The sequence below is a fragment of the Pecten maximus genome, chromosome 14 (assembly GCF_902652985.1).
Source record: "Pecten maximus chromosome 14, xPecMax1.1, whole genome shotgun sequence".
NCBI classification, from domain to species: domain Eukaryota; kingdom Metazoa; phylum Mollusca; class Bivalvia; order Pectinida; family Pectinidae; genus Pecten; species Pecten maximus.
The window spans coordinates 4,177,531-4,205,330 of NC_047028.1; the positions used below are offsets into that span (position 1 = coordinate 4,177,531).

At 36.5% G+C, this 27,800-nt stretch overlaps 1 protein-coding gene across 1 annotated transcript; it reads right to left on the reverse strand.

Annotated features, from left to right (window-relative positions):
- LOC117342661 (glutamate receptor U1-like) lies at positions 1-20,092 on the reverse strand. Its single transcript, XM_033904859.1, has 7 exons — positions 19,864-20,092; positions 6,518-6,550; positions 3,731-3,928; positions 3,237-3,469; positions 2,507-2,577; positions 1,356-2,101; positions 1-945 (listed from the first exon to the last, which is right to left on the reverse strand). The coding sequence occupies exons 1-7, from the start codon at positions 19,945-19,947 to the stop codon at positions 862-864; spliced, it is 1,449 nt and encodes a 482-aa protein (XP_033760750.1). The 5' UTR covers positions 19,948-20,092; the 3' UTR covers positions 1-861.
- Positions 20,093-27,800: the final 7,708 nt, after the last annotated feature.

Here is a 27,800-nt window from a genome sequence, read left to right on the forward strand (position 1 = left end):
ACTGCGACTTGTCTACGACTAACATATTCAGGTGTTGGACTGTTGTAGTAGACAAAGTAGACTTTCAAATGTTGATAGTCGGACAAAGAGTAAAGAGGGATGATTTCTACATAATAACCCTTTGGTCTGATAGGACCTTCATGTTCTCCAGGGTTTGTTTGCAACGATGTCAGTAACAAAGCATTTAAACGAAGTTGATATGGAGTATCACTTCGGCATGATTTCATTTTATTAAAAGTTTTTTGAAAAATATCGTTGTTCTCTTCGCAAATCTCATTTTCCGACAGTATATGTTGAAGTATAGCTAATTCTTGTTGCTTTGTCGCCATTTTTCTTCAACCATTGCAGTTTTTTTTAATCCCTTAAAATGTTTATGTTTAATAGCTTAACAATGTTTCAGTATAAAAAAAAATGTTTGAGTATAAAAAAAATCAGGCCTTTGGTATACATGAGATGTGAAATGTAAATGATATGAATATCGTTAGGGTAATAAATAGTTGCACTACTTTTCTCCATTATTATCATGGTCTGTGGGTTTTGACTGAAAACAGTTCAATTGCTTACATATTAAATGACGTTGTTCCTTACTTTACCCTTCAAAATACTTTTGGCATTAGATAATAGTTACGCAACAATCGAAGTAGGTTATCTCCGAGTTTGAGGGTGATATCGAACACCAGGGGCCACCATCTAATCTCCACTTATTCGCTCTGCGCAGTCCTAACGATTGAGTCCAGTAATGTATGGAATGGGCGTTAATTGGGACATTCTCTGGTGAATTCCCATTTCATACAATGTACTTATTTCGTGGAAATATCCATCGTGTCGTAATAGAATTTTAACATCTGTAACAGCTTCCGTTCATTTAATGACGTCACTTCCTGATCCTGATTCGATTTCAATGCCATCACTTCTATCGTGATATTCAATCCGGAACATTTTAACCTACAAAAATAAATATAAAGATGTGAAAATAACATGTCTATGGCTAAATGACTGTGATTAATGATCTTTTATAGGAAAATACTAGAAGTAAACTTATTTATACGGAGTAAACAATGATGATAATGGCTTAATAGGTGTTTGGCTATCCACAAACACGCTCCTTGTCAATCAGTTTTTTCAATTTATTTTGCAGTGAAACAATCATTAACTTATCAATTTGATCCCATATCCTCTCAACGATAAAGACTTAAATAACGTTAATTTGTATTAAAGTGAATACATAAACCACAATTTGTGAAATTAAATTCAGAAAAAGCACCAAAAAATCAGTCCATTAGGAATACAATGAAGAAACTATTCTGACTTCGGGAAGTTTGGAGGAATTTTCGTTGCTGTTCGTTAATACTCACCGCCTTTGATTTCGGACGATAAATTTCCCACAACATCGTACAGATGGCGACTACCACCCCACTATACACTATAACAAGGGGTATCCCTAAACTCCTCACTGTTCTTTCATTATTCATATTAAATGTTCTGTCTGTAGTATATCTATTGGCATGTGAATAAGGAGACGACATCTCTGAATACTTCCCGCACACACCACTCAGCCATTTATCCCTCAGTCGCCCTAACTCCCCTGTGGATTTCATCGTGAGGATAGCGACGTCAAGGTCACGACATACGCTTAGTCCAGGTCTACACGCGAACGAATGAGACAGATAACCAAGCTCCTCACCCACAACGATTAGGTCACATGGTTTCTTACTTGCCACGTAGTACGCAAACTCGGATTCTATAATTAATGCGTGCTGCTGTTCTGTACTTTCACGCAAATGATGAGTGGCGGTGTCTATATTATTGTATCTTGTGTTTTTGCCCCATTTTAGATGGAATTCTATAGATTTTTCTAAAGGTTGAACTGAATTTTCAAAATATGTACAAGCGAAACTTTTATCAAGACAAGTATAGTTTATATCCGGGTGATTCAGAAGTCCTTCGAACGTAACAAATGGAAGATACTGTTTCTCCGCGGTAGAAGACTGCACCAGAATGCTGGTTAGCTGCGCTGTATAGACCGTCACCGATGACACGACAAACACTTTGGAGGTTGTCGACAGGAACCATCCAGCTTTGGAAGAGTGCATCATTTTCTCTGAAAAGAAATAAACTTCCACATTGTCCCGTCTCTCAAGATAACCTCATTTTCAAGAATTATTTCGTTATTGGCTACATTTTTGTGCCAACTAGACTATATACAAATGTAATCCAGATTTGTTACCGCGTCAAGAATTTGTTTTAAGCATGGACTTAAAGGAAATTCATTTTAATACAATAAATGCATAGAAATAATATCAACTTTAATATAATTACGATTGACTACAAGACCGTGTCTATAAACGTTGAAGGTGAAATATTGCCAAATGATCCTTAATGACTGTGATATCTAGATAAAATAAAAAAATTATAATCATGTTTTTAAAGTCTGTCACAGCTAATGAAGAAATCTTTTAACACGATAATGTGTTATACAAAACAAATAATTATTGGGTATACCAACCGTTAAATGCTGGACTGTATTCATAATCATAATTCCTCTCATTAGCAAGATGTTTCTCTCTTGGATTAAATCTGAAATAATATCAATAATACAAAGCTTATTGTAAGTATAGAAGTTTGATATAATAAGTAGGAATTTGTTCTAAGTTTGTAAAATTTTAACATTGAGAATAAAAATATTCATAATTCCTTGTGCGATATGACGTTTTCGATGCCGTTTTTTATGTCTGTTGTTACAACCATTCTAATTCTCATTTCCTGGTGGTCTCCAAACATTCTAATTCTCATTTCGGGTTGGTCACCAACCATTCTAATTCTTATTTTGTGTTGGTCACCAACCAATCTAATTTTCATTTCTAGAATGTGACCTAACCCGAACTTTAATTTAGATTTGTATGGCGTGTGTCACCGTGACCTAGATTTGTATGGCGTGTGTCACCGTGACCTAGATTTGTATGGCGTGTGTCACCTATGAGCAGAAGACGCCTTCCCTTCTGAAACACATGGTCTGTGTCTTTCCCAACTTCCTTTAAACTCGCGTGAATAATGAAATAGCTATTGAAAGAAAATCCTAAGCATCGAAAATAATTTCTTACCTTATATCGTATTTCATCCTCTGGTTTTTCGATTTTGAGTTAGAATTATGGTTTCATTACTATATCGGTATTCTCTGATATTTTTTCCGTCATAATAATGTATTGTTTTGTTGTAGAGACCTTAGGCGTACATACCTCTTGTTGACACATCCGAGTATGTGTAACACAGCTGACGTAACGAGGATCAGGATCCAGACACCGACACTGAAGGGACGAACAAACAACACCACTTGGTCACTGGAGGTCGGAGTGTTGTCTGGACGCTTCACCAATATCCTTAGTCCCGTGTTAGAGAAAGGCTGCGAGAAATCTACTATCCGGGCTCGATCAGCCGTGACGGTCAAAGGTCCGGCCGCTATGTCCGATTCCTGAGTAAAGGAAAGTGTCCATATTTTAAAGATTCGTTTTCAAGGGAAGACAACATGCTACATTATTTGTGTAGCTCTGAATTGGAGTTCAATGCATTTTCGTCTTGCAATATGTATGGCATCTTAGAGATATTATTCAGTAGCGTTGTATATTACAATTGAAGATGATGGAAACTAATAATAAGCACTTATAGTAATTAATTACATGTATGTATATTATAATTATCTCCACCGACCACGAATATCCCTATAGTTTCATACATTTCTTTGAAGCTCGCCGATCATGCCCGTCCAAGTCCCGTCATCTCTCTTCTCGCCAAATGCGTCATCACCGACGTGGTTTAACGAGAACTTGACGTCAAGAATTCTCGAAACTCGATTAAGAATATCTATCAGTAAACCCTCGAAGCCGTTTGGTCCCTCAGAGGCTCCAGGTGTCTGGAATATATACGGCATCTCCTGGAATGGAAACGTATGAGTTGGACAAAAGATACACGATATTAGCATGTACAGTGGAGCCCAAATGAAATAAACTACATCAAACAACAGCAGTATCGTCCTTCTGGCACCTGTCAGTGATGTAAGGGACATCATACAGCTTTTTCGTCCTTCTGGGACTTGTCAGTGATGTTTTCAGATGTTAATTTGTAAGTAGCTGTGAATCCTTCGTAAAGTTTTTGCGAAATGTTATAATCGGCATCGGCCATCGAGGCGTGAGTCATCGTGATTTTTTGCTCTTATTGAATTATCTAAACAGCCTTACCTTTATCGTCATTGTCTAAAAGACTACCAAATGTTATCCGCTTTTAATCAATGTAGGGTTTACGCTCACAGCCATAATAATATTTACAAAGACACAAATGGAAACCGCTTACATTACGGATTGGTCTTCAAAAGTGATATATTTTGGTAATAAATTGGTCCAAAATAATGTCTGCAATGGGAATTCTTCTTCGTTTAGAATTTATAGAACATTTGCAAATGAAAAAATGTTAACTCTAAAATAGCATGCTGCGTTATATTGCCGGCGTCTGATTTAGATATCCAACAAACGTCCACTGTAGATAATAGAAGTTTTATTACATATATCTCATTTTAGTGGCATGTTTTTGACCTTGATTATAAGTGTCGTACAGTAGATGGAACTGAAGACGCTAACTCTTCCGGAACACTCTTCATAGATGGAAGGGTCTTAAGGTGCTTTACCAAAAATGTGAATTTCATGACCCAGGGGTCCCACGTTTGCCCCTGGGGAGGGGGTAAACTTTACTATAGTTTGTATAGGGAACTCACATTTTTGACAATGATTTGTTGGATTTCTATTGGAATTCTTACTTTGTTAGCATTATCAGCATGGGATGACAGCTTAATGGTATGAACATGTTGGCCCTGTCTGACCCTTGGACTGATGGGTGGGGCCAAGAAGGGTCAATTGAATTAACGTAAATATTTCAAATCTGAGATGACCGTTAAGGCCCACGGGTCTCTTGTTATTTTGTGTACGTGTACTCCTATTGTTTTACACAGGACTAGTTGGTCAAACATGATAAACGTTTGTCTAACATCGATGTCTAATTTATCACAACATATGGCGGCTAATGTTGTGTCACACACCCAAATCGTGCGTGGTTATTCCGACATCCTCTGTCGTCCGACACTGGAGAAACTCAAACTGATAACACGTCCCAATTGCAGCATTTGTGATCTTTATGATTTTCCCCTGCCTTATTTACTTGTTTCCTTCTACTCTGTCATTTCCTGCTGGTTTTTATGACTCTGTGCCAGATTAAGATCCGATCAATAGCTATTTTCTATAAATAGGTTACCAACAATATATTTCAACATTATTGAACAAATACATAACCGAAAGTTCCACCTATACGTAAGGTTAGACAAGTGTACACAATCTTAAGCGAAGTTGTCTTTAAATTACTGAAATATTATCATACAATTATCAACATAAACAAGCATGCTATAACCGTATTGATATGTAATATATCCCCTAGTCTCCGTGTCTATCTAGAACAGTGACACACAGTCCTACTCTGTATCCTTTATGTAATATATGTTATAGAATTAATTCTGTATGTGTAAATGCCTTGTACAAATGTAAACGAATTGAAACGAAGATAGCAATAGACATTGTCGAATATTTACTATAAAATAATATTATACAGCTGTTCCATCCCCCTCGGGATCTTCATTGACACAAGGACAAAAAGCGCAGAAAGTTGCGAAAATCAATATGAAACTAAGAAAATGTTAAAATGCTGACGGGGAAGAGTGCTAACCTAATAGTTTAATAAATTAGGTAAATGTTAGATAATTTGGTATACAGGGTAGCGGCACACCTCAGGGACTTAATGTCCGCCAGCAGGATTTACCATCTAGCAATCGCAAAATACAGAATGTACAGAATGGTTGATACAATGTATAGCGGTATGCTTATCCTTGAAATTATTGTAGCTACCGAAATTAGATAAAAATATATAAAATATCTCAAATATACTCAACAAGATATCTATATTTATAGAAAGAACATTTAGGAGTGTATGTGGTACAACAACAACACAAACAGAGGCGAATATCGATTCTCCCTTTATGGAAACTGTATTTTTCTGTAATCAATTTTATTAGTTGTATGACAATTGACATGAAAAATGAATAGGAATGTGTGTACGCTATTTTGAAAATTAAATTCCCTCCGGTGTTTCGATGATAAATACTAAGCTACCGTAACAACAGCGGTATAGATCAAGGACACACGGGATTGGGGCCTAGAGAAAATGATATTGATTTTCAACCGACATAATTTCAAAAGCCCACAAAAGGGAAAATCATTTTATGAAATTCCTTATACAGTGTAATTACTTTGTAAAGTGGAAGAACCAATGTTTTGTTTAAATATGACACTCCTATTTAAGTATACAACATCTGTTAAAGTATACCACCCTTGTATACGTATACCACTCCTGTTTAAGTATACCACTCCTGTTTAGATATACCATTCTTTAAGTATACCACTCATGTGAAGAAAGATATGCTCACCTCTTTCACAGTTACTCTGTAAACCTTTTTAGCCTGTAAATAAAGAAGAAAAAGAAGTTATTACACAGCAAGTGTAAAGAAAACAGACCATACATTACTACATCACAGTATAGTTCTGTCCCTCCTCTATTACCCACCTCTATGGCCTTTGTAACATATATAACTAGATATGTCAGACAGACAAATGGTGGTTTTATGACGATATAATGGTATTTCAAGGATAATGATTCGGTATGATACTTATTACATTTCCGAGTTAAGACATTTAATATTGACTGGAAGAGACCATTCGTATTTACTTGATATAAAATGGTTTTAAATACATGTAGCTCCAACGGTTGACAAGTGTTGAGGAGACATTTTAAAATGTGTCGGTAGTTTAAAAACAGAACATTTTGATTTGAAATATTCTTTTATTAATTAAAGCCAACACTGATTGCTAATGTACCAAACAGATTAAGTTTGATTTTCCATTCGGAAGACATCTGTTTGTAATCATTTTAAAAATAGAATGTTTTGAGGCAAAGTTTTCTTTTCGTAATTAAATGCGTCAGTATAAATATTTAAGAATTGGTTGTTAGCGTTTGTGATACGTCCCACGTCTAGTTCCTACTGGGGTAATATAATCTTACATGGGCCTGTTCCGTGGACAGGAAAGCCGAGAGATGGCAAGTCAATTTATCCCATGAGATAACCCTGTCCACGCTACAGGCTCATGTTTGATTATTTTTCTAAGATATTATTAAAGGTAGCAAATTGTAAGGTGTTGTGAAGCCTTTTAATGGAACTATCATCAAGGTCGCGTGAAAAGTGCGTCAAATTATCAATTTGCGACGTGGTTACGCTACATAATTTGATAACGATTGTGAGTGGCGTCAAAGCACGCGCCAGTTGTCTTTCTCTTGTGAGATCGATTTTTCTCTTACCCTGGACAAAGATATTCAAAACTTAACTGGTGTGAAATTTTCTTATCTTACCCTAGGGATGATACAATCTACATGTGCTCTTTTCTCAACAATTGTATGACGTCACGGCATCAACTAAATCACGTCACGTCAGCATTGTCTTACAGTGATGTAACGTCAATATCAGATACGTACGAGGGTATAAAGGGTAGGGGGGGGGGGGATAATAATTTACCCCCTCTGAACAGGGGGTCTCAAACCTCGGGTAAGATTCTTAAGCTGTGAAACACCCGTTAAGACTCGTGTGTGGCATGCCCTTCTTGTGAATCATTCCCTCTTTCGGGTTGAGATCTCCCCGTCTCACTTCCAAGGTGGTGAAAGATTCTATTAACCCCACCCCTAGCCACCACGACAACACCCTGTAAAGTAGGTAAGAAATGTGTCGCTCATGTAATGTTAACATCGACATTGTATTCTGATATTGAGAGTGTACGTTATCATCATGTAATGTTAACATAGACATTGTATTCTGATATTGAGAGTGTACGTTATCATCATGTAATGTTAACATATACATTGTATTCTGATATTGAGAGTGTACGTCATCATCATGTAATGTTAACATATACATTGTATTCTGATATTGAGAGTGTACGTTATCATCATGTAATGTTAACATATACATTGTATTCTGATATTGAGAGTGTACGTTATCATCATGTAATGTTAACATAGACATTGTATTCTGATATTGAGAGTGTACGTTATCATCATGTAATGTTAACATAGACATTGTATTCTGATATTGAGAGTGTACGTTATCATCATGTAATGTTAACATATACATTGTATTCTGATATTGAGAGTGTACGTTATCATCATGTAATGTTAACATAGACATTGTATTCTGATATTGAGAGTGTACGTTATCATCATGTAATGTTAACATAGACATTGTATTCTGATATTGAGAGTGTACGTTATCATCATGTAATGTTAACATAGACATTGTATTCTGATATTGAGAGTGTACGTTATCATCATGTAATGTTAACATAGACATTGTATTCTGATATTGAGAGTGTACGTTATCATCATGTAATGTTAACATAGACATTGTATTCTGATATTGAGAGTGTACGTTATCATCATGTAATGTTAACATAGACATTGTATTCTGATATTGAGAGTGTACGTTATCATCATGTAATGTTAACATATACATTGTATTCTGATATTGAGAGTGTACGTCATTATTATACAATTTAATCTTCACAGGTTTATTTATCCTTTCCCGACTGAATTTCCTCAGAAGTATATCATTGACATTGTCAGACACCCATTCCTAGCCACCACGGGATCACACTATGGTATGTGAGAAATTGGTCATATAATGTTTACATATTTTATAATATTGAGAGTGAACGTAATTATACACCCTAACCTTCTGTTTTTAATCAGCAATCCACATGTATAATAATCCTTTCCTGGGTTGTTTTCCTTAGAAATATATTATTGACATTGCTAGACCAATTACAGAAGTGTTATAAAACAAACTAAGGTGTTTATGATTGACTATGATTTAAATAGAGAAGTCGTAAAACGAGAAATACGGATGTTAAACTTGTTTAAGATCAAAAGAGAACGGGACATTATATTGATATTGTTCTTGATTAAGACAGAAATCATTTAAATTGATAACGACAAAAACAAGACATACTGATTAATATAAAACAAGACATACTGATAGATATAAACAAGACATACTGATTAATATAAAACAAGACATACTGATAGATATAAAACAAGACATACTGATAGATATAAAAACAAGACATACTGATTAATATAAAAAAAACAAGACAAACAGATTAATATATAAAACAAGACATACTGATTAATATAAAAACAAGACATACTGATTAATATAAAAACAAGACATACTGATTAATATAAAAACAAGACATACTGATTAATATAAAAACAAGACATACTGATTAATATAAAACAAGACATACTGATTAATATAAAAACAAGACATACTGATTAATATAAAAACAAGACATACTGATTAATATAAAAACAAGACATACTGATTAATATATAAAACAAGACATACTGATTAATATAAAAACAAGACATACTGATTAATGTAAAACAAGACATACTGATTGATATAAAAACAAGACATACTGATTAATATAAAAACAAGACATACTGATTAATGTAAAACAAGACATACTGATTAATATAAAAACAAGACATACTGATTAATATAAAAACAAGACATACTGATTAATATAAAACAATACATACTGATTGATATATAAAACAAGACATACTGATTAATATAAAAACAAGACATACTGATAGATATAAAAACAAGACATACTGATTAATATAAAAATAAGACATACTGATTAATATAAAACAAGACATACTGATTAATATCGAAACACATCAAACGATAAAGACAATAAAAAAACAGAACAAGGCAGTGAATATTCCCGCCATTTCCGAGGTAATTACATACTTCGCCAAGTGTAATGCGCCAACAACATCTCTGTGATCAGAGTAAACAAAGTGCTCGCTAATGGAATTGTAAAGAAAATGAGCTTGTTGTGTTCGTCTTTTCAATAGGTTGAATACCATATTCGTCGCCACTAAAAACATGTGATACTTAAACATATATATCAACCCACTTGCGCCTGTAACTGCATCGCACGAGAACTGCGTCATCAACACAAACTGTAATGCTGGGCCCGCGATGTTTAATTGTCTGCTATTAATCTTGTCGACACCAAAGCAATTTTTATGACGGCTTCTCTCAGAAATACAGTAGTTTCAATGATAAAAAAGAACATACGGGCACGTCGCAAAAAGAAATAATTGTAACAGAGAGGGGAATAAAATGGCATTTCCAACAATAGTAATGAAACGGAACGGATCAACATCCAACTCTAAGAGGAAGCTATCTATCGTCCAGACACTGAATCACAGAGGACATGAATGCATCTCCATGTCAATTCCCTTCCGAATAAATATTTATATACAGAGGGATGTGGCCTGGTATGTTACAGGGGGATGTGACCTGGTATGTTACAGAGGTATGTAACATGGTATGTTACAGAGGGATGTGACCTGGTATGTTACAGAGAGATGTGACCCGGTATGTTACAGGGGTGTGTGACCTGGTATGTTACAGAGGGATGTGACCTGGTATGTTACAGGGATATGTGACCTGGTATGCTAGAGAGGTATGTGACCTGGTATGTTACAGAGGTATGTGACCTGGTATGTTACAGAGGGATGTGACCTGGTATGTTACCGGGATATGTGACCTGGTATGTTACAGAGGGATGTGACCTGGTATGCTAGAGAGGTGTGTGACCTGGTATGTTACAGAGGTATGTGACCTGGTATGTTACAGAGGGATGTGACCTGGTATGTTACAGAGTGATGTGACCTGGTATGTTACAGGGGTATGTGACCTGGTATGTTACAGAGGGATGTGACCTGGTATGTTACAGGGGTATGTGACCTGGTATGTTACAGAGAGATGTGACCCGGTATGTTACAGGGGTGTGTGACCTGGTATGTTACAGGGGTATGTGACCTGGTATGTTACAGGGGGATGTGACCTGGTATGTTACAGAGGTATGTAACATGGTATGTTACAGAGGGATGTGACCTGGTATGTTACAGAGAGATGTGACCTGGTATGTTACAGAGGGGTGTGACCTGGTATGTTACAGAGGTATGTGACCTGGTATGTTACAGGGGGATGTGACCTGGTATGTTACAGGGGTATGTGACCTGGTATGTTACAGAAGGATGTGACCTGGTATGTTACAGAGTGATGTGACCTGGTATGTTACAGAGGGATGTGACATGGTATGTTACAGAGGGATGTGACCTGGTATGTTACCGGGATATGTGACCTGATATGTTACAGAGGTACGTGACCTGGTATGTTACAGAGGGATGTGACCTGGTATGTTACAGAGATATGTGACCTGGTATGTTACAGAGGGATGTGACCTGGTATGTTACAGAGGGATGTGACCTGGTATGTTACAGAGGTTTGTGACCTGGTATGTTACAGGGGGATGTGACCTGGTATGTTACAGGGGTATGTGACCTGGTGTGTTACAGAAGGATGTGACCTGGTATGTTACAGAGTGATGTGACCTAGTATGTTACAGAGGGATGTGACATGGTATGTTACAGAGGGATGTGACCTGGTATGTTACCGGGATATGTGACCTGATATGTTACAGAGGTACGTGACCTGGTATGTTACAGAGGGATGTGACCTGGTATGTTACAGAGATATGTGACCTGGTATGTTACAGGGGGATGTGACCTGGTATGTTACAGAGGGGTGTGACCTGGTATGTTACAGGGGGATGTGACCTGGTATGTTACAGATGGATGTGACCTGGTATGTTACAGGGGGATGTGACCTGGTATGTTACAGATGGATGTGACCTGGTATGTTACAGGGGGATGTGACCTGGTATGTTACAGGGGTATGTGACCTGGTATGTTACAGGGGTATGTGACCTGGTATGTTAGAGAGGGATGTGACCTGGTATGTTACAGAGGGATGTGACCTGGTATGTTACAGAAGGATGTGACCTGATATGTTACAGAGGTACGTAACCTGGTATGTTACAGAGGGATGTGACCTGGTATGTTACAGAGATATGTGACCTGGTATGTTACAGGGGGATGTGACCTGGTATGTTACAGAGGGATGTGACCTGGTATGTCACAGAGGGATGTGACCTGGTATGTTACAGAGGGATGTGACCTGGTATGTCACAGAGGGATGTGACCTGGTATGTTACAGGGGGATGTGACCTGGTATGTTACAGAGGGATGTGACCTGGTATGTAACAGGGGTATGTGACCTGGTATGTTACAGAGGTATGTGACCTGGTATGTTACAGGAATATGTGACCTGGTATGTTACAGGGGTATGTGACCTGGTATGTTACAGAGGTATGTGACCTGGTATGTTACAGAGGTATGTGACCTGGTATGTTACAGGGATATGTGACCTGGTATGTTACAGGGATATGTGACCTGGTATGTTACAGGGGTATGTGACCTGGTATGTTACAGAGGGATGTGACCCGGTATGTTACAGGGGGATGTGACCTGGTATGTCACAGAGGGATGTGACCTGGTATGTTACAGAGGGATGTGACATGGTATGTTACAGAGGGATGTGACCTGGTATGTTACAGGGGGATGTGACCTGGTATGTTACAGAGGGATGTGACATGGTATGTTACAGAGGGATGTGACCTGGTATGTTACAGAGGGATGTGACCTGGTATGTTACAGAGGTTTGTGACCTGGTATGTTACAGGGGTATGTGAACTGGTATGTTACAGGGGGATGTGACCTGGTATGTTACAGAGGTATGTGACCTGGTATGTTACAGGGGGATGTGACCTGGTATGTTACAGAGAGATGTGACCTGGTATGTTACAGAGGTACGTGACCTGGTATGTTACAGAGGGATATAATCTGGTATGTAACGGAGGGTTGTGACCTGGTATGTTACAGGGGTATGTGACCTGGTATGTTACAGAGTGATGTGACCTGGTATGTTACAGGGGTATGTGACCTGGTATGTTACAGAGTGATGTGACCTGGTATGTTACAGGGGTATGTGACCTGGTATGTTACAGAGGGATGTGACCTGGTATGTTACAGAGGTATGTGACCTGGTATGTTACAGAGGTATGTGACCTGGTATGTTACAGTGTTATGTGACCTGGTATGTTACAGATGGATGTGACCTGGTATGTTTCAGGGGTACGTGACCTGGTATGTTACAGATGGATGTGACCTGGTATGTTACAGAGGGATGTGACCTGGTTTGTTACAGGGGTATGTGACCTGGTATGTTACAGGGGGATGTGACCCGGTATGTTACAGGGGTATGTGACCTGGTATGTTACAGGGGGATGTGACCTGGTATGTTACAGAGGGATGTGACCTGGTATGTTACAGAGGAATGTGACCTGGTATGTTACAGGGATATGTTACCTGGTATGCTAGAGAGGTATGTGACCTGGTATGTTACAGAGGTACGTGACCTGGTATGTTACAGAGATATGTGACCTGGTATGTTACAGAGATATGTGACCTGGTATGTTACAGAGGTATGTGACCTGGTATGTTACAGAGATATGTGACCTGGTATGTAACAGAGGGATGTGACCTGGTATGTAACAGAGGTATGCGAACGGTATGTTACAGAGGTATGTGACCTGGTATGTTACAAGGGTATGTGACCTGGTATGTTATAGGGGTATGTGATCCGGTATGTTATAGGGGTATGTGATCCGGTATTTTATTTGTTGACGTGTTGTACAGTGCAGGCACGTGTTAAAGAAACGTGTGGCTTGGTATGTAACAGTGCTTTAATATTATAAAGACTTTTGACCATGTATGTTATAGAGACGTTTGACCTTGTACGTTATAGAGACGTTTGACCTTGTATGATATAGAGACGTTTGACCTTGTATGTTATAGAGACGTTTGACCTTGTATGTCATAGATACATGTACGTGTGACCTTGTTCGTTATAGAGACGTTTGACATTGTACGTTATAGAGACGTTTGACCTTGTATGTTATAGAGACGTTTGACCTTGTATGTTATAGATACGTTTTACCTTGTATGTTATAGAGACGTTTGACATTGTATGTTATAGAGACGTTTGACCTTGTATGTTATAGAGACGTTTGACCTTGTATGTTATAGAGACGTTTGACCTTGTACGTTATAGAGACGTTTGACCTTGTATGTTATAGAAACGTTTATCTTGTACGTTATAGAGACGTTTGACCTTGTATGTTATAGAGACGTTTGACCTTGTATGTTATAGAGACGTTTGACCTTGTATGTCATAGAGACGTTTGACCTTGTATGTTATAGATACATGAACATTTGTACGTGTGACCTTGTTCGTTATAGAGACGTTTGACCTTGTATGTTATAGAGACGTGTGACATTGTATGTTATAGAGACGTTTGACCTTGTATGTTATAGAGACGTTTGACCTTGTACGTTATAGAGACGTTTGACCTTGTATGTCATAGAGACGTTTGACCAAGTATGTCATAGAGACGTTTGACCTTGTATGTTATAGAGACGTTTGACCTTGTATGTTATAGAGACGTGTGACATTGTATGTTATAGAGACGTTTGACCTTGTATGTTATAGAGACGTTTGACCTTGTACGTTAGAGAGACGTTTGACCTTGTACGTTAGAGAGACGTTTGACCTTGTATGTTATAGAGACGTTTGACCTTGTATGTCATAGAGACGTTTGACCTTGTATGTCATAGAGACGTTTGACCTTGTATGTCATAGAGACGGTTGACATTGTATGTCATAGAGACGTTTGACCTTGTACGTTAGAGAGACGTTTGACCTTGTACGTTAGAGAGACGTTTTACATTGTATGTTATAGAGACGTTTGACATCGTATGTTAAAGACACGTTTGACCTTGTACGTTATAGACACGTTTGACATTGTACGTGAGAGAGACGTTTGGCATTGTACGTGAGAGACGTTTGACATTGTACGTGAGAGAGACATTTGACATTGTATGTTATAGAGACATTTGACCAAGTATGTCATAGAGACGTTTGACCTTGTATGTTATAGAGACGTTTGACCTTGTATGTTATAGAGACGTGTGACATTGTATGTTATAGAGACGTTTGACCTTGTATGTTATAGAGACGTTTGACCTTGTACGTTAGAGAGACGTTTGACCTTGTACGTTAGAGAGACGTTTGACCTTGTATGTTATAGAGACGTTTGACCTTGTATGTCATAGAGACGTTTGACCTTGTATGTCATAGAGACGTTTGACCTTGTATGTCATAGAGACGGTTGACATTGTATGTCATAGAGACGTTTGACCTTGTACGTTAGAGAGACGTTTGACCTTGTACGTTAGAGAGACGTTTTACATTGTATGTTATAGAGACGTTTGACATCGTATGTTAAAGACACGTTTGACCTTGTACGTTATAGACACGTTTGACATTGTACGTGAGAGAGACGTTTGACATTGTACGTGAGAGAGACGTTTGGCATTGTACGTGAGAGAGACGTTTGACATTGTACGTGAGAGAGACATTTGACATTGTACGTGAGAGAGGCGTTTGACATTGTACGTGAGAGAGACATTTGACATTGTACGTGAGAGAGACATTTGACATTATAGTATATAAAGACGCGTAACTTTGTTCGTATAGTAAAACAGTAGATGCTTTTTATGTTTAGTCCTGGAATACAACTGGATGGGCTGCATTCGTTCACTGTTTCAGGATTGTACTCATCCGTAACATCGTCATAGTCGTTATTGTGAAAGGATGTTATTACGATAGTACAATGTATACACAAGGACGATATCTCTCGTTTGTGGTAAAAAAACTAGGTAAATAAAAAAATACCTCTACAAATATAGCCAGAAAAATAAAAAAAAAAATACCTCTACAAATATAGCCAGAAAAATAACAAAATACCTCTACAAAAATAGACAGGTTAATGAAAAAATACCTCTACCTTCATCTTGCAAAAACCAAAGACAACATATCCTTAAGTTGGCGTACTGAATTCACATACGGCGACTAATGTTATTTCAGAAAATATTAAAACTGGGCGTAACAAACTCTGATAGTGGTGGTGTGACACGCGGGTGACCTCGTGTTTAAATTGGGAACATGTTGACAAGAATGGAGGTACCGAGAATGTATATTGTCAGAGAAAACATTTCACGAGGTGTTAAACTGATTAGTTTGAAGGTTGTATTACACGGGTACAATTTACCATGACGAGACTCCAGTACTGGACAGACTATCAGTGTTGTAGTGTTGACGACGGCTCGCCTCTCATCAGTATATAAGACAGGATTTTACACTATTTTCAACATTTTATTCACAGGTACCAGTTAAATATGTTATCCTGTAGGTTGACTGTAATACGGACTGACAATTCAAACCACGGGAGAAATAAACTGTGACAGGACCCTGTAGTGTTATCGACACACATGTATAGTCTATCTGAGCCTAACCAGTGTCTGTATGTCTCCATACAAACCACACAGACGTTTTTTAAACACTGACATGAGTGAAATATACTGTCCCTGGTCGTCTTAATTGTCAGTTAACGGACTGTCCTCGTGTGTGATGAGATTCACATTTATATACATAACGGGCTATCAGTGTCATCACGATCATTAAAAAACCCGTTAAATATAAACAAATATAGACACCAGTTAATTAATGGACGCGCTGTTTATCAAACGTTAATTCTAATTAGCTATATATTGTCACGTGGCAGATTATATCTGGAGATATTAACCTGATGTTTCTACTTTTAGAGACCCCTTAGTAAGTAGTGAGCTGATGACGTCATAATCATTGTGACATCATCATGCTCTAATGTACACTTGCAATGTGAACATAAATTTAAATGTAATGCACTTCGACTCATTAATAAAGTTATAATATGGAAATCAAAGACCTTTGATGGCCAGTAATTGATAAATTCAAAAAGCTTGCTATTATAGAAGTGCGGTAGATGAAACGTTATGGCCGTTAAATATTAACATCTATGGGAGCCTAATTAATAAGCGGACTGTATATAAAACGTTATGACAGTTAAATATTAACATGTATAGAGGCCTAATTAATAGACGGAATGTATATAAAACGTTATAACAGTTAAATATTAACATATACAGAGGCCTAATTAATAGACGGGCTGTATATAAAACGTTATAACAGTTAAATATTAACATGTATAGAGGCCTAATTAATAGACGGACTGTATATAAAACATTATAACAGTTTAATATTACATCTATAGAGGCCTAATTAATAGACGGAACGTATATAAAATGTTATGACAGTTAAATATTAACATCCATAGAGGCCTAATTAATAGACGGGCTGTATATAAAACGTTATGACAGTTAAATATTAACATGTATAGAGGCCTAATTAATAGACGAACTGTATATAAAACGTTATGACAGTTAAATATTAACATCTATAGAGGCCTAATTAATAGACGGACTGTATATAAAACATTATAACAGTTTAATATTACATCTATAGAGGCCTAATTAATAGTCGGACTGTATATAAAACGTTATGACCGTTAAATATTAACATCCATAGAGGCCTAATTAATAGACGGAATGTATATAAAACGCTATAACAGTTAAATATTAACATATACAGAGATCTAATTAATAGACGGGCTGTATATAAAACGTTATAACAGTTTAATATTACATCTATAGAGGCCTAATTAATAGACGGAACGTATATAAAATGTTATATCAGTTAAATATTAACATCTATAAAGGCCTTATTAATAGACGGAATGTATATAAAACGTTATGACCGTTAAATATTAACATCTATAGAGGCCTAATTAATATACGGACTATATAAAACATTATAACAGTTTAATATTACATCTATAGAGGCCTAATTAATAGACGGAACGTATATAAAATGTTATATCAGTTAAATATTAACATCTATAAAGGCCTTATTAATAGACGGAATGTATATAAAACGTTATGACCGTTAAATATTAACATCTATAGAGGCCTAATTAATAGACGGAATGTATATAAAACGTTATAACCGTTAAATATTAACATCTATGGAGGCCTAATTAATAGGCGGACTGTATATTAAACGTTATGACCGTTAAATATTAACATATATGGAGGCCTAATTAATAGTCGGACTGTATATAAAACGTTATGACCGTTAAATATTAACATCTATGGAGGCCTAATTAATAGACGGAATGTATATAAAACGTTATAACCGTTAAATATTAACATCTATGGAGGCCTAATTAATAGGCGGACTGTATATTAAACGTTATGACCGTTAAATATTAACATCTATGGAGGCCTAATTAATAGTCGGACTGTATATAAAACGTTATGACCGTTAAATATTAACATCTATGGAGGCCTAATTAATAGTCGGACTGTATATAAAACGTTATGACCGTTAATATTAACATCTATGGAGGCCTAATTAATAGACGAACTGTATATAAAACGCTATAACAGTTAAATATTAACATATACAGAGATCTAATTAATAGACGGGCTGTATATAAAACGTTATAACAGTTTAATATTACATCTATAGAGGCCTAATTAATAGACGGAACGTATATAAAATGTTATATCAGTTAAATATTAACATGTATAGAGGCCTAATTAATAGACGGAATGTATATAAAACGTTATGACCGTTAAATATTAACATGTATAGAGGCCTAATTAATAGACGAACTGTATATAAAATGTTATGACAGTTAAATATAACATATATAGAGGCCTAATTAATAGGCGGACTGTATATTAAACGTTATATCAGTTAAATATTAACATCTATAAAGGCCTTATTAATAGACGGAATGTATATAAAACGTTATGACCGTTAAATATTAACATCTATGGAGGCCTAATTAATAGACGAACTGTATATAAAATGTTATGACAGTTAAATATAACATATATAGAGGCCTAATTAATAGGCGGACTGTATATAAAACGTTATATCAGTTAAATATTAACATCTATAAAGGCCTTATTAATAGACGGAATGTATATAAAACGTTATGACCGTTAAATATTAACATCTATAGAGGCCTAATTAATATACGGACTGTATATAAAATGTTATGACAGTTAAATATAACATATATAGAGGCCTAATTAATAGGCGGACTGTATATTAAACGTTATATGAGTTAAATATTAAAACTTTTAAAGACATAATCAATAGACGTTCTGTTTATAAAGCGTTATAGTTAACTATTAACATATATATAGGCCTAATTAATAGACGTACATATAAAAACGTTATTAACGTTAAATATTAACATATATCAATAGCCCTAACTAACAGACGTACTGTACATTTGTATGTGAAACGTTTTAGCCGACAAACAAAAGACATAGAAAGAAGTCTGCTTATTCAACACCTGTAGAAGACTGGTATTTAACACGTAAAGTTATGATCGGTGAAACCATAGCAATCTGTTATGAAGCGTTATGTCGCCAATGTGTTTTGTGAGAGTACATGTATGTTAAGGTATACGAATTACATACTGGATAATGACATATATCAGTACTATTATCCTTTCAATTTGAGTACATTAAGAAAACACGTGTTAATTTGAGTTTAAGATGTGTACACCAATGTTTACTACACACCGTGTATAGTAGAGATAGTAGTAGTATTGGTGGGACGAACGCCGAGTCTCCAATAAACGTAAACAACAACAATAACTAGGAAACATTCTGTCACAGAAATCTAGATTGATATACAGCTTCAATAGCATACATTACACGTACCTGTTGTTGTGAAGTGGCGGAGATAAATCCACTAGTCCATAGAGTCAGACATAGCACCAGGCCCGGACCTCCGTACCGCGCCATCTTTAATTAATTACCGACATCCTTTGTCACAGTTGTTTTTGATTCACTGAATTTGCATCCGTGTTGATAAGGCTGAACATCCATATGTAAATGACGGGGAGAAATGATGGCTTTATTGAGGCAGCTGTCAATGTGGTAAGCGAGATATGTAAATCATAACGTGAGGCAGAGTGATGTCAACTATACAAGGGGGATTCCTTTTACGAGGTGATTCAGCTATTTCAAAGATTAGCAATTTTGGAAGTTTGACCTTTTTGCAAATGAAATGTAGATTAGTTTGAATTATGTACATATGTCATATGGGAGTGTATAGGTATATGTGTTAGGCATGCAGGTAGTGTATGCACGGGTCTAATGTATGTACACAAATACACATCTCAGTGTGGGGGTTTAAAAGCCAGTCCTCAGCTCGTAAAATGGGAAAATAGATTGATATGGAAAGCGTCAATTTATTACAAAACATAAAAGGCATTATCACGACATTGCCTCACTTAATATATAACACCACATCCAAGGAAGTTAATGCTCAAACATAATGTCCGATTTTCATAACATATCGTTTATCTTTGAAATCCACATGTCCAATTTTCGACAGGCATAATAACTTTCTCAGTAACTTTGGGATTATAGGTGATGACAATATCGGAAACTGCTGTATACAACGAGTTAAGAGGTCTTACAACTGAGCACGCGCACCCGTGAGATATTTGAAGATAAAGGGAACTTTAGTTCGGTAGGTTCCTCGTTATACCAAGACATTGCTGGGTTGAACTTACATGTTAGTAGGACGTTAAACAAAAACAAATAAACTTACATTTAAATTACGTGACGGCTGCCGTCAACGAAGCATAAAACGCTTACTCTTTTGAAACACCTTGTTTTATTTTCATTGTAACGAATCAAGGGTCTCCATGTAAACCATAGAATTCGAATTACCCAGTTCTGCAACTAATATGACTGGATTAAGGGCCATAACATAGTGGAGAATCACGTGGTCTGAAGAACGACGGACTGTTCTAGAAGTATGAATATGTCTAGATTATAGTATAGCATATGCTCGTAACTATGACAACTCTATATAATGAGTATTTTCAGTGTCTTACCTCATTTGATGCTTTCTGCACTGGTGACCGCCATTTTGAGCTCGTATCTCGTGATCCCCCACCTTACACATGTGATCGTGTCAATAATGTGATATTTCGGTTACATTTGAATGTGTTATCACCGGTTTCATAGCTGATAGCAATTGGCGTTATACCTACTCAAATTACTTTTGAAATGCCTCAAATACAAAAGACAGTATATGTTCTTGGGTAGTGTATTTTAAAGCGAAATTGAACAAAAGCAACGGAGCTTGTAGACATATTTTTTTTGTATTTCAAAGCGACATTGCGGTATAGTCACAGAATTGTCGACACATTTTTTTTTGTATTTAAAAACGACATTTCAATAGTCACAGAGCCAGCAGACACAATTTTTATTTTAAATTTAAAGCGACCTTGCAATATAGTCACAGAGCCAGCAGACTCTTTTTTTTTTAATTTAAAGCGACCTTCCAGTTCAGTCATAGATCTTGTAGACGCATTTTTTTTTTGTATTTTAAAGCGACCTTTCGCTATAATCAAAGAGCTAATGGACACATTTTGTTTTGTTTTTTAATGTAAGCAAACAGATATCATTGTTATATTTTAAATTGAACTTCCATTGACTTCAATAGAACAGAATCCGCCGATACAAGTGACGTCAGCTTGAAGTCAGTCACTTATCCTGAAATGACCTATGCATAACGATTCACGCATATTATAAAGGTGAAGGTAATGTTTAATGTAGAATATCAATGCTATAGTATAGAGCCCAGTACCCCGGTGGCTGTCCGTTATTACTGGGCACGTCCTAGATAACAATTCCCTCGGTAGCTGTTGACCATCAAGTAACCGCTCACGAACCTTAATGAATATTTATATCTGAAACAGTAATGCAGCCATCGTTAAATAGTTATGGATGAAACTCAAATATCTACAACACCATTCCGATAATACAGGAAATAGATCCACCATGTTTTATGTCCGTGTCTAATGGTCGATGTTTACAAACAGCCCGACAGACCACGCCCACTACACAAACTTTCTATGTTGCAGCAGCGTAACAGTAAAATATCACGCTCTTTATAGCAGTTGTAACAAACCAACAGTTTAATGTACCATTCCTATTCGATAGCATCTGTTGTGTTGAATATCGACGAGTCTATCTCACTGGTGACGACAACGCTCCCTGTCCTGACTCCTCATGTTCCCAAACAAATTATGGCTAGCTAGCTATTATACTACAACATGAGAATGTATGGTTTACTTATGGCTCACGAGTACATTGTAGCATTACCACAATATAAGAATTTAAAGCGTACCAGTAGTTGTACAACAACATGAGAATTGATGGTTTACCAGTAACTGTAACACAACATGAGAATTGATGATTTACCAGTTAGTGTACAACAACATGAGAATTGATGGTTTACCAGTAACTGTAACACAACATGAGAATTGATGATTTACCAGTAACTGTAACACAACATGAGAATTGATGATTTACCAGTAACTGTAACACAACATGAGAATTGATGATTTACCAGTAACTGTAACACAACATGAGAATTGATGGTTTACCAGTAACTGTACAACAACATGAGAATTGATGGTTTACCAGTAACTGTACAACAACATGAGAATTGATGGTTTACCAGTAACTGTACAACATGAGAATTGATGGTTTACCAGTAACTGTACAACAACATGAGAATTGATGGTTTACCAGTAACTGTAACACAACATGAGAATTGATGATTTACCAGTAACTGTAACACAACATGAGAATTGATGGTTTACCAGTAACTGTAACACAACATGAGAATTGATGGTTTACCAGTTACTGTAACACAACATGAGAATTGATGATTTACCAGTAACTGTAACACAACATGAGAATTGATGATTTACCAGTAACTGTAACACAACATGAGAATTGATGATTTACCAGTAACTGTAACACAACATGAGAATTGATGGTTTACCAGTAACTGTAACACAACATGAGAATTGATGGTTTACCAGTAACTGTAACACAACATGAGAATTGATGGTTTACCAGTAACTGTAACACAACATGAGAATTGATGGTTTACCAGTAACTGTACAACAACATGAGAATTGATGGTTTACCAGTAACTGTACAACAACATGAGAATTGATGATTTACCAGTAACTGTAACACAACATGAGAATTGATGGTTTACCAGTAACTGTACAACAACATGAGAATTGATGGTTTACCAGTAACTGTACAACAACATGAGAATTGATGATTTACCAGTAACTGTACAACAACATGAGAATTGATGGTTTACCAGTAACTGTACAACAACATGAGAATTGATGGTTTACCAGTAACTGTACAACAACATGAGAATTGATGGTTTACCAGTAGCTGTAACACAACATGAGAATTGATGGTTTACCAGTAACTGTACCACAACATGAGAATTGATGGTTTACCAGTAACTGTACCACAACATGAGAATTGATGGTTTACCAGTAACTGTACCACAACATGAGAATTGATGGTTTACCAGTAACTGTAACACAACATGAGAATTGATGGTTTACCAGTAACTGTACCACAACATGAGAATTGATGGTTTACCAGTAACTGTACCACAACATGAGAATTGATGGTTTACCAGTAACTGTAACACAACATGAGAATTGATGATTTACCAGTAACTGTACAACATGAGAATTGATGGTTTACCAGTAACTGTAACACAACATGAGAATTGATGGTTTACCAGTAACTGTACAACAACATGAGAATTGATGGTTTACCAGTAACTGTAACACAACATGATAATTGATGGTTTACCAGTTACTGTAACACAACATGAGAATTGATGGTTTACCAGTAACTGTACAACAACATGAGAATTGATGGTTTACCAGTAACTGTACCACAACATGAGAATTGATGGTTTACCAGTAACTGTACCACAACATGAGAATTGATGGTTTACCAGTAACTGTAACACAACATGAGAATTGATGGTTTACCAGTTACTGTACACAACATGAGAATTGATGGTTTACCAGTAACTGTAACACAACATGAGAATTGATGGTTTACCAGTAACTGTAACACAACATGAGAATTGATGGTTTACCAGTAACTGTAACACAACATGAGAATTGATGGTTTACCAGTAACTGTACAACAACATGAGAATTGATGATTTACCAGTAACTGTAACACAACATGAGAATTGATGGTTTACCAGTAACTGTAACACAACATGAGAATTGATGGTTTACCAGTAACTGTAACACAACATGAGAATTGATGGTTTACCAGTTACTGTATCACAACATGAGAATTGGTGATTTACCAGTTACTGTATCACAACATGAGAATTGATGGTTTACCAGTAACTGTACCACAACATGAGAATTGATGGTTTACCAGTAGCTGTACCACAACATGAGAATTGATGGTTTACCAGTAACTGTACCACAACATGAGAATTGATGGTTTACCAGTAACTGTAACACAACATGAGAATTGATGGTTTACCAGTAGCTGTACCACAACATGAGAATTGATGGTTTACCAGTAACTGTACAATATGAGAATTGATGATTTACCAGTAACTGTAACACAACATGAGAATTGATGGTTTACCAGTAACTGTAACACAACATGAGAATTGATGGTTTACCAGTAACTGTAACACAACATGAGAATTGATGGTTTACCAGTTACTGTACCACAACATGAGAATTGATGGTTTACCAGTAACTGTACCACAACATGAGAATTGATGGTTTACCAGTAACTGTAACACAACATGAGAATTGATGGTTTACCAGTAACTGTAACACAACATGAGAATTGATGGTTTACCAGTAACTGTACCACAACATGAGAATTGATGGTTTACCAGTAACTGTAACACAACATGAGAATTGATGGTTTACCAGTAACTGTAACACAACATGAGAATTGATGGTTTACCAGTAACTGTAACACAACATGAGAATTGATGGTTTACCAGTAACTGTAACACAACGTGAGAATTGATGGTTTACCAGTAACTGTAACACAACGTGAGAATTGATGGTTTACCAGTTACTGTAACACAACATGAGGATTGGTGATTTACCAGTAACGTACAATATGAGAATTGATGGTTTACCAGTAACTGTAACACAACGTGAGAATTGATGGTTTACCAGTTACTGTAACACAACATGAGGATTGGTGATTTACCAGTAACTGAACAATATGAGAATTGATGGTTTACCAGTAACTGTAACACAACGTGAGAATTGATGGTTTACCAGTTACTGTAACACAACATGAGGATTGGTGATTTACCAGTAACTGTACAATATGAGAATTGATGATTTACCAGTTACTGTATCACAACATGAGAATTGGTGATTTACCAGTTACTGTATCACAACATGAGAATTGATGGTTTACCAGTAACTGTACCACAACATGAGAATTGATGGTTTACCAGTAGCTGTACCACAACATGAGAATTGATGGTTTACCAGTAACTGTACCACAACATGAGAATTGATGGTTTACCAGTAACTGTAACACAACATGAGAATTGATGGTTTACCAGTAACTGTAACACAACATGAGAATTGATGGTTTACCAGTAACTGTAACACAACATGAGAATTGATGGTTTACCAGTAACTGTAACACAACGTGAGAATTGATGGTTTACCAGTAACTGTAACACAACGTGAGAATTGATGGTTTACCAGTTACTGTAACACAACATGAGGATTGGTGATTTACCTGTAACTGTACAATATGAGAATTGATGATTTACCAGTAACTGTACCACAACATGAGAATTGGTGATTTACCAGTAACTGTAACACAACATGAGAATTGATGGTTTACCAGTAACTGTAACACAACATGAGAATTGATGGTTTACCAGTAACTGTACAACAACATGAGAATTGATGGTTTACCAGTAACTGTAACACAACATGAGAATTGATGGTTTACCAGTAACTGTAACACAACATGAGAATTGATGGTTTACCAGTAACTGTACAACAACATGAGAATTGATGGTTTACCAGTAACTGTACAACAACATGAGAATGTCACACTCCGACAATGTGTTTTACATTGGAACACTATCATTTTTACATAGAGTGGTACAGTCACTCCCGAATCCTGCCAATGCATTCCGACAAATTTGATTACCAGTTGTTTATTTTCAGACAAAGTCATATCTCATCAAGTACAACCAGAGTATTCACAATAAGACAAGTAAATATTCCATAATTTTCAAGAGTTTAAGCGACTGGTATTTGTCGCATGGCGCTTGATGGAGTCGAATCTCATCTAAATGACTGTTGGTGTGCAGTGCTCTACGGAGTGTGTTTCATTGGATAAATGCTAATCGAACAACTATTTAAGGCGACTCCTGAGGCAAATTCGTTTTCGTTAATTTGAATCGTACCAGCCGCCATTGCCCCCTTTTGAATAATAAAAAGGCAATTTTCCCCACGGGTACAAGTAAAATTCACTGTAAACCATTGTATCAGTCAACCAGTTCGACTTTACTTGTGTGTAGTGCTTTGTGATGGCCACATCTCGTTTCGGATCTAAAAAAAAGTGTAAAAGTGAAGCATAGGTTCACCTTACTAGCTCATGCGGTACGATTCCGAGGATTCCGGGTAGTTATCCTCCGGAAGGTCTCATACCTTTACATTACCCATGTTTTATCCCTCAGTGATCGGTTAGACCTCAGAGCAATACAGACGTATATTCCTGTCGTTACTGTTCTGTCTGATATTATCGTCATACAGATACAATAGCTCAATTCTGTCATATTACTCGATATCATAACAATACATGTATTAAACTTCGGATTTTTTGTGTGATACATTTTTCGGGATACCCATCATGGGGGCCTCGACCAAAACATGCAATATAGTACTACTAACGGTCAATGAATTTAACGGACAAATCATATATATATACTCATCTGATTTATTTCATAATAGCGTCAGATTTTTAAAAGTCTTTAAAATTGTGTACTTGAAACAGTTCTTTCACTATCGAAACATAATTCGCGGAGGCCGCAGTTACTGCATAAAGCCGCTGCGGTCTTCTGATTGGTCAAAATTCCCGAAGAAATATTGTTCGAGAAGTGACGAAGTGTTCCAATCGTCAGACGGTCTCTGTGAGCGTCAGAACCGCGAGTTATCAATAATGGAACCGTGGTGGAATTGAGTTAATTCCGTGAATGTAAACCATACTCGACGAGTTCTGACCCGTTTGGGGGTGTCCTACAACAAGCGTTTTCAAGATTATGACTGAGTTTAGCCTAGTACTATCTGGAGATGATGAACCTGAACTGATTCCTGCGTGAGAGACCAATATCTGAACCCTTAACAGAACTGAGGACATGGCGTTAATGGGTAGTGATAATTTGGACGCTTACGAAAGACTGAAAGGTAGTCTTGAGAGCTGCGAACCTCTTTTCGATTAAAAAAAGGCAGTTATCCAGAAAATGCCCAGAGATTTCACGCAAATGCAGTGTTTCATTATTAGATTTAAAATGAACATTTAAAAAAAATATATATATTCTTCCGATATTTCCTCCGTGGCGGCGTCTGCTGTAAGTCAATAATTCATGTCATGTCTCATTGCTACAACAATTTATACACCGTTAACACTCACTGTGTTACTCGTTGTTGAGTCTTTCTGCTAGGTTTTCATGTCATTTCGTGGTCGGCGCGTTAACAAACGGAAATAACAAAAAG

Coding starts and splice junctions, on each gene's coding strand:
- LOC117342661 (XM_033904859.1), bottom strand. CDS start 19,947: ATGGCGCGGTACGGAGGTCCGGGCCTGGTGCTATGTCTGACTCTATGG. Junction 3,470..3,730: donor TCGGCGAGCTTCAAAGAAAT/GTATGAAACTAT, acceptor TCCTTTACTCAG/GAATCGGACATAGCGGCCGG. Junction 2,578..3,236: donor CTCGGATGTGTCAACAAGAG/GTATGTACGCCT, acceptor ATATTATTTCAG/ATTTAATCCAAGAGAGAAAC.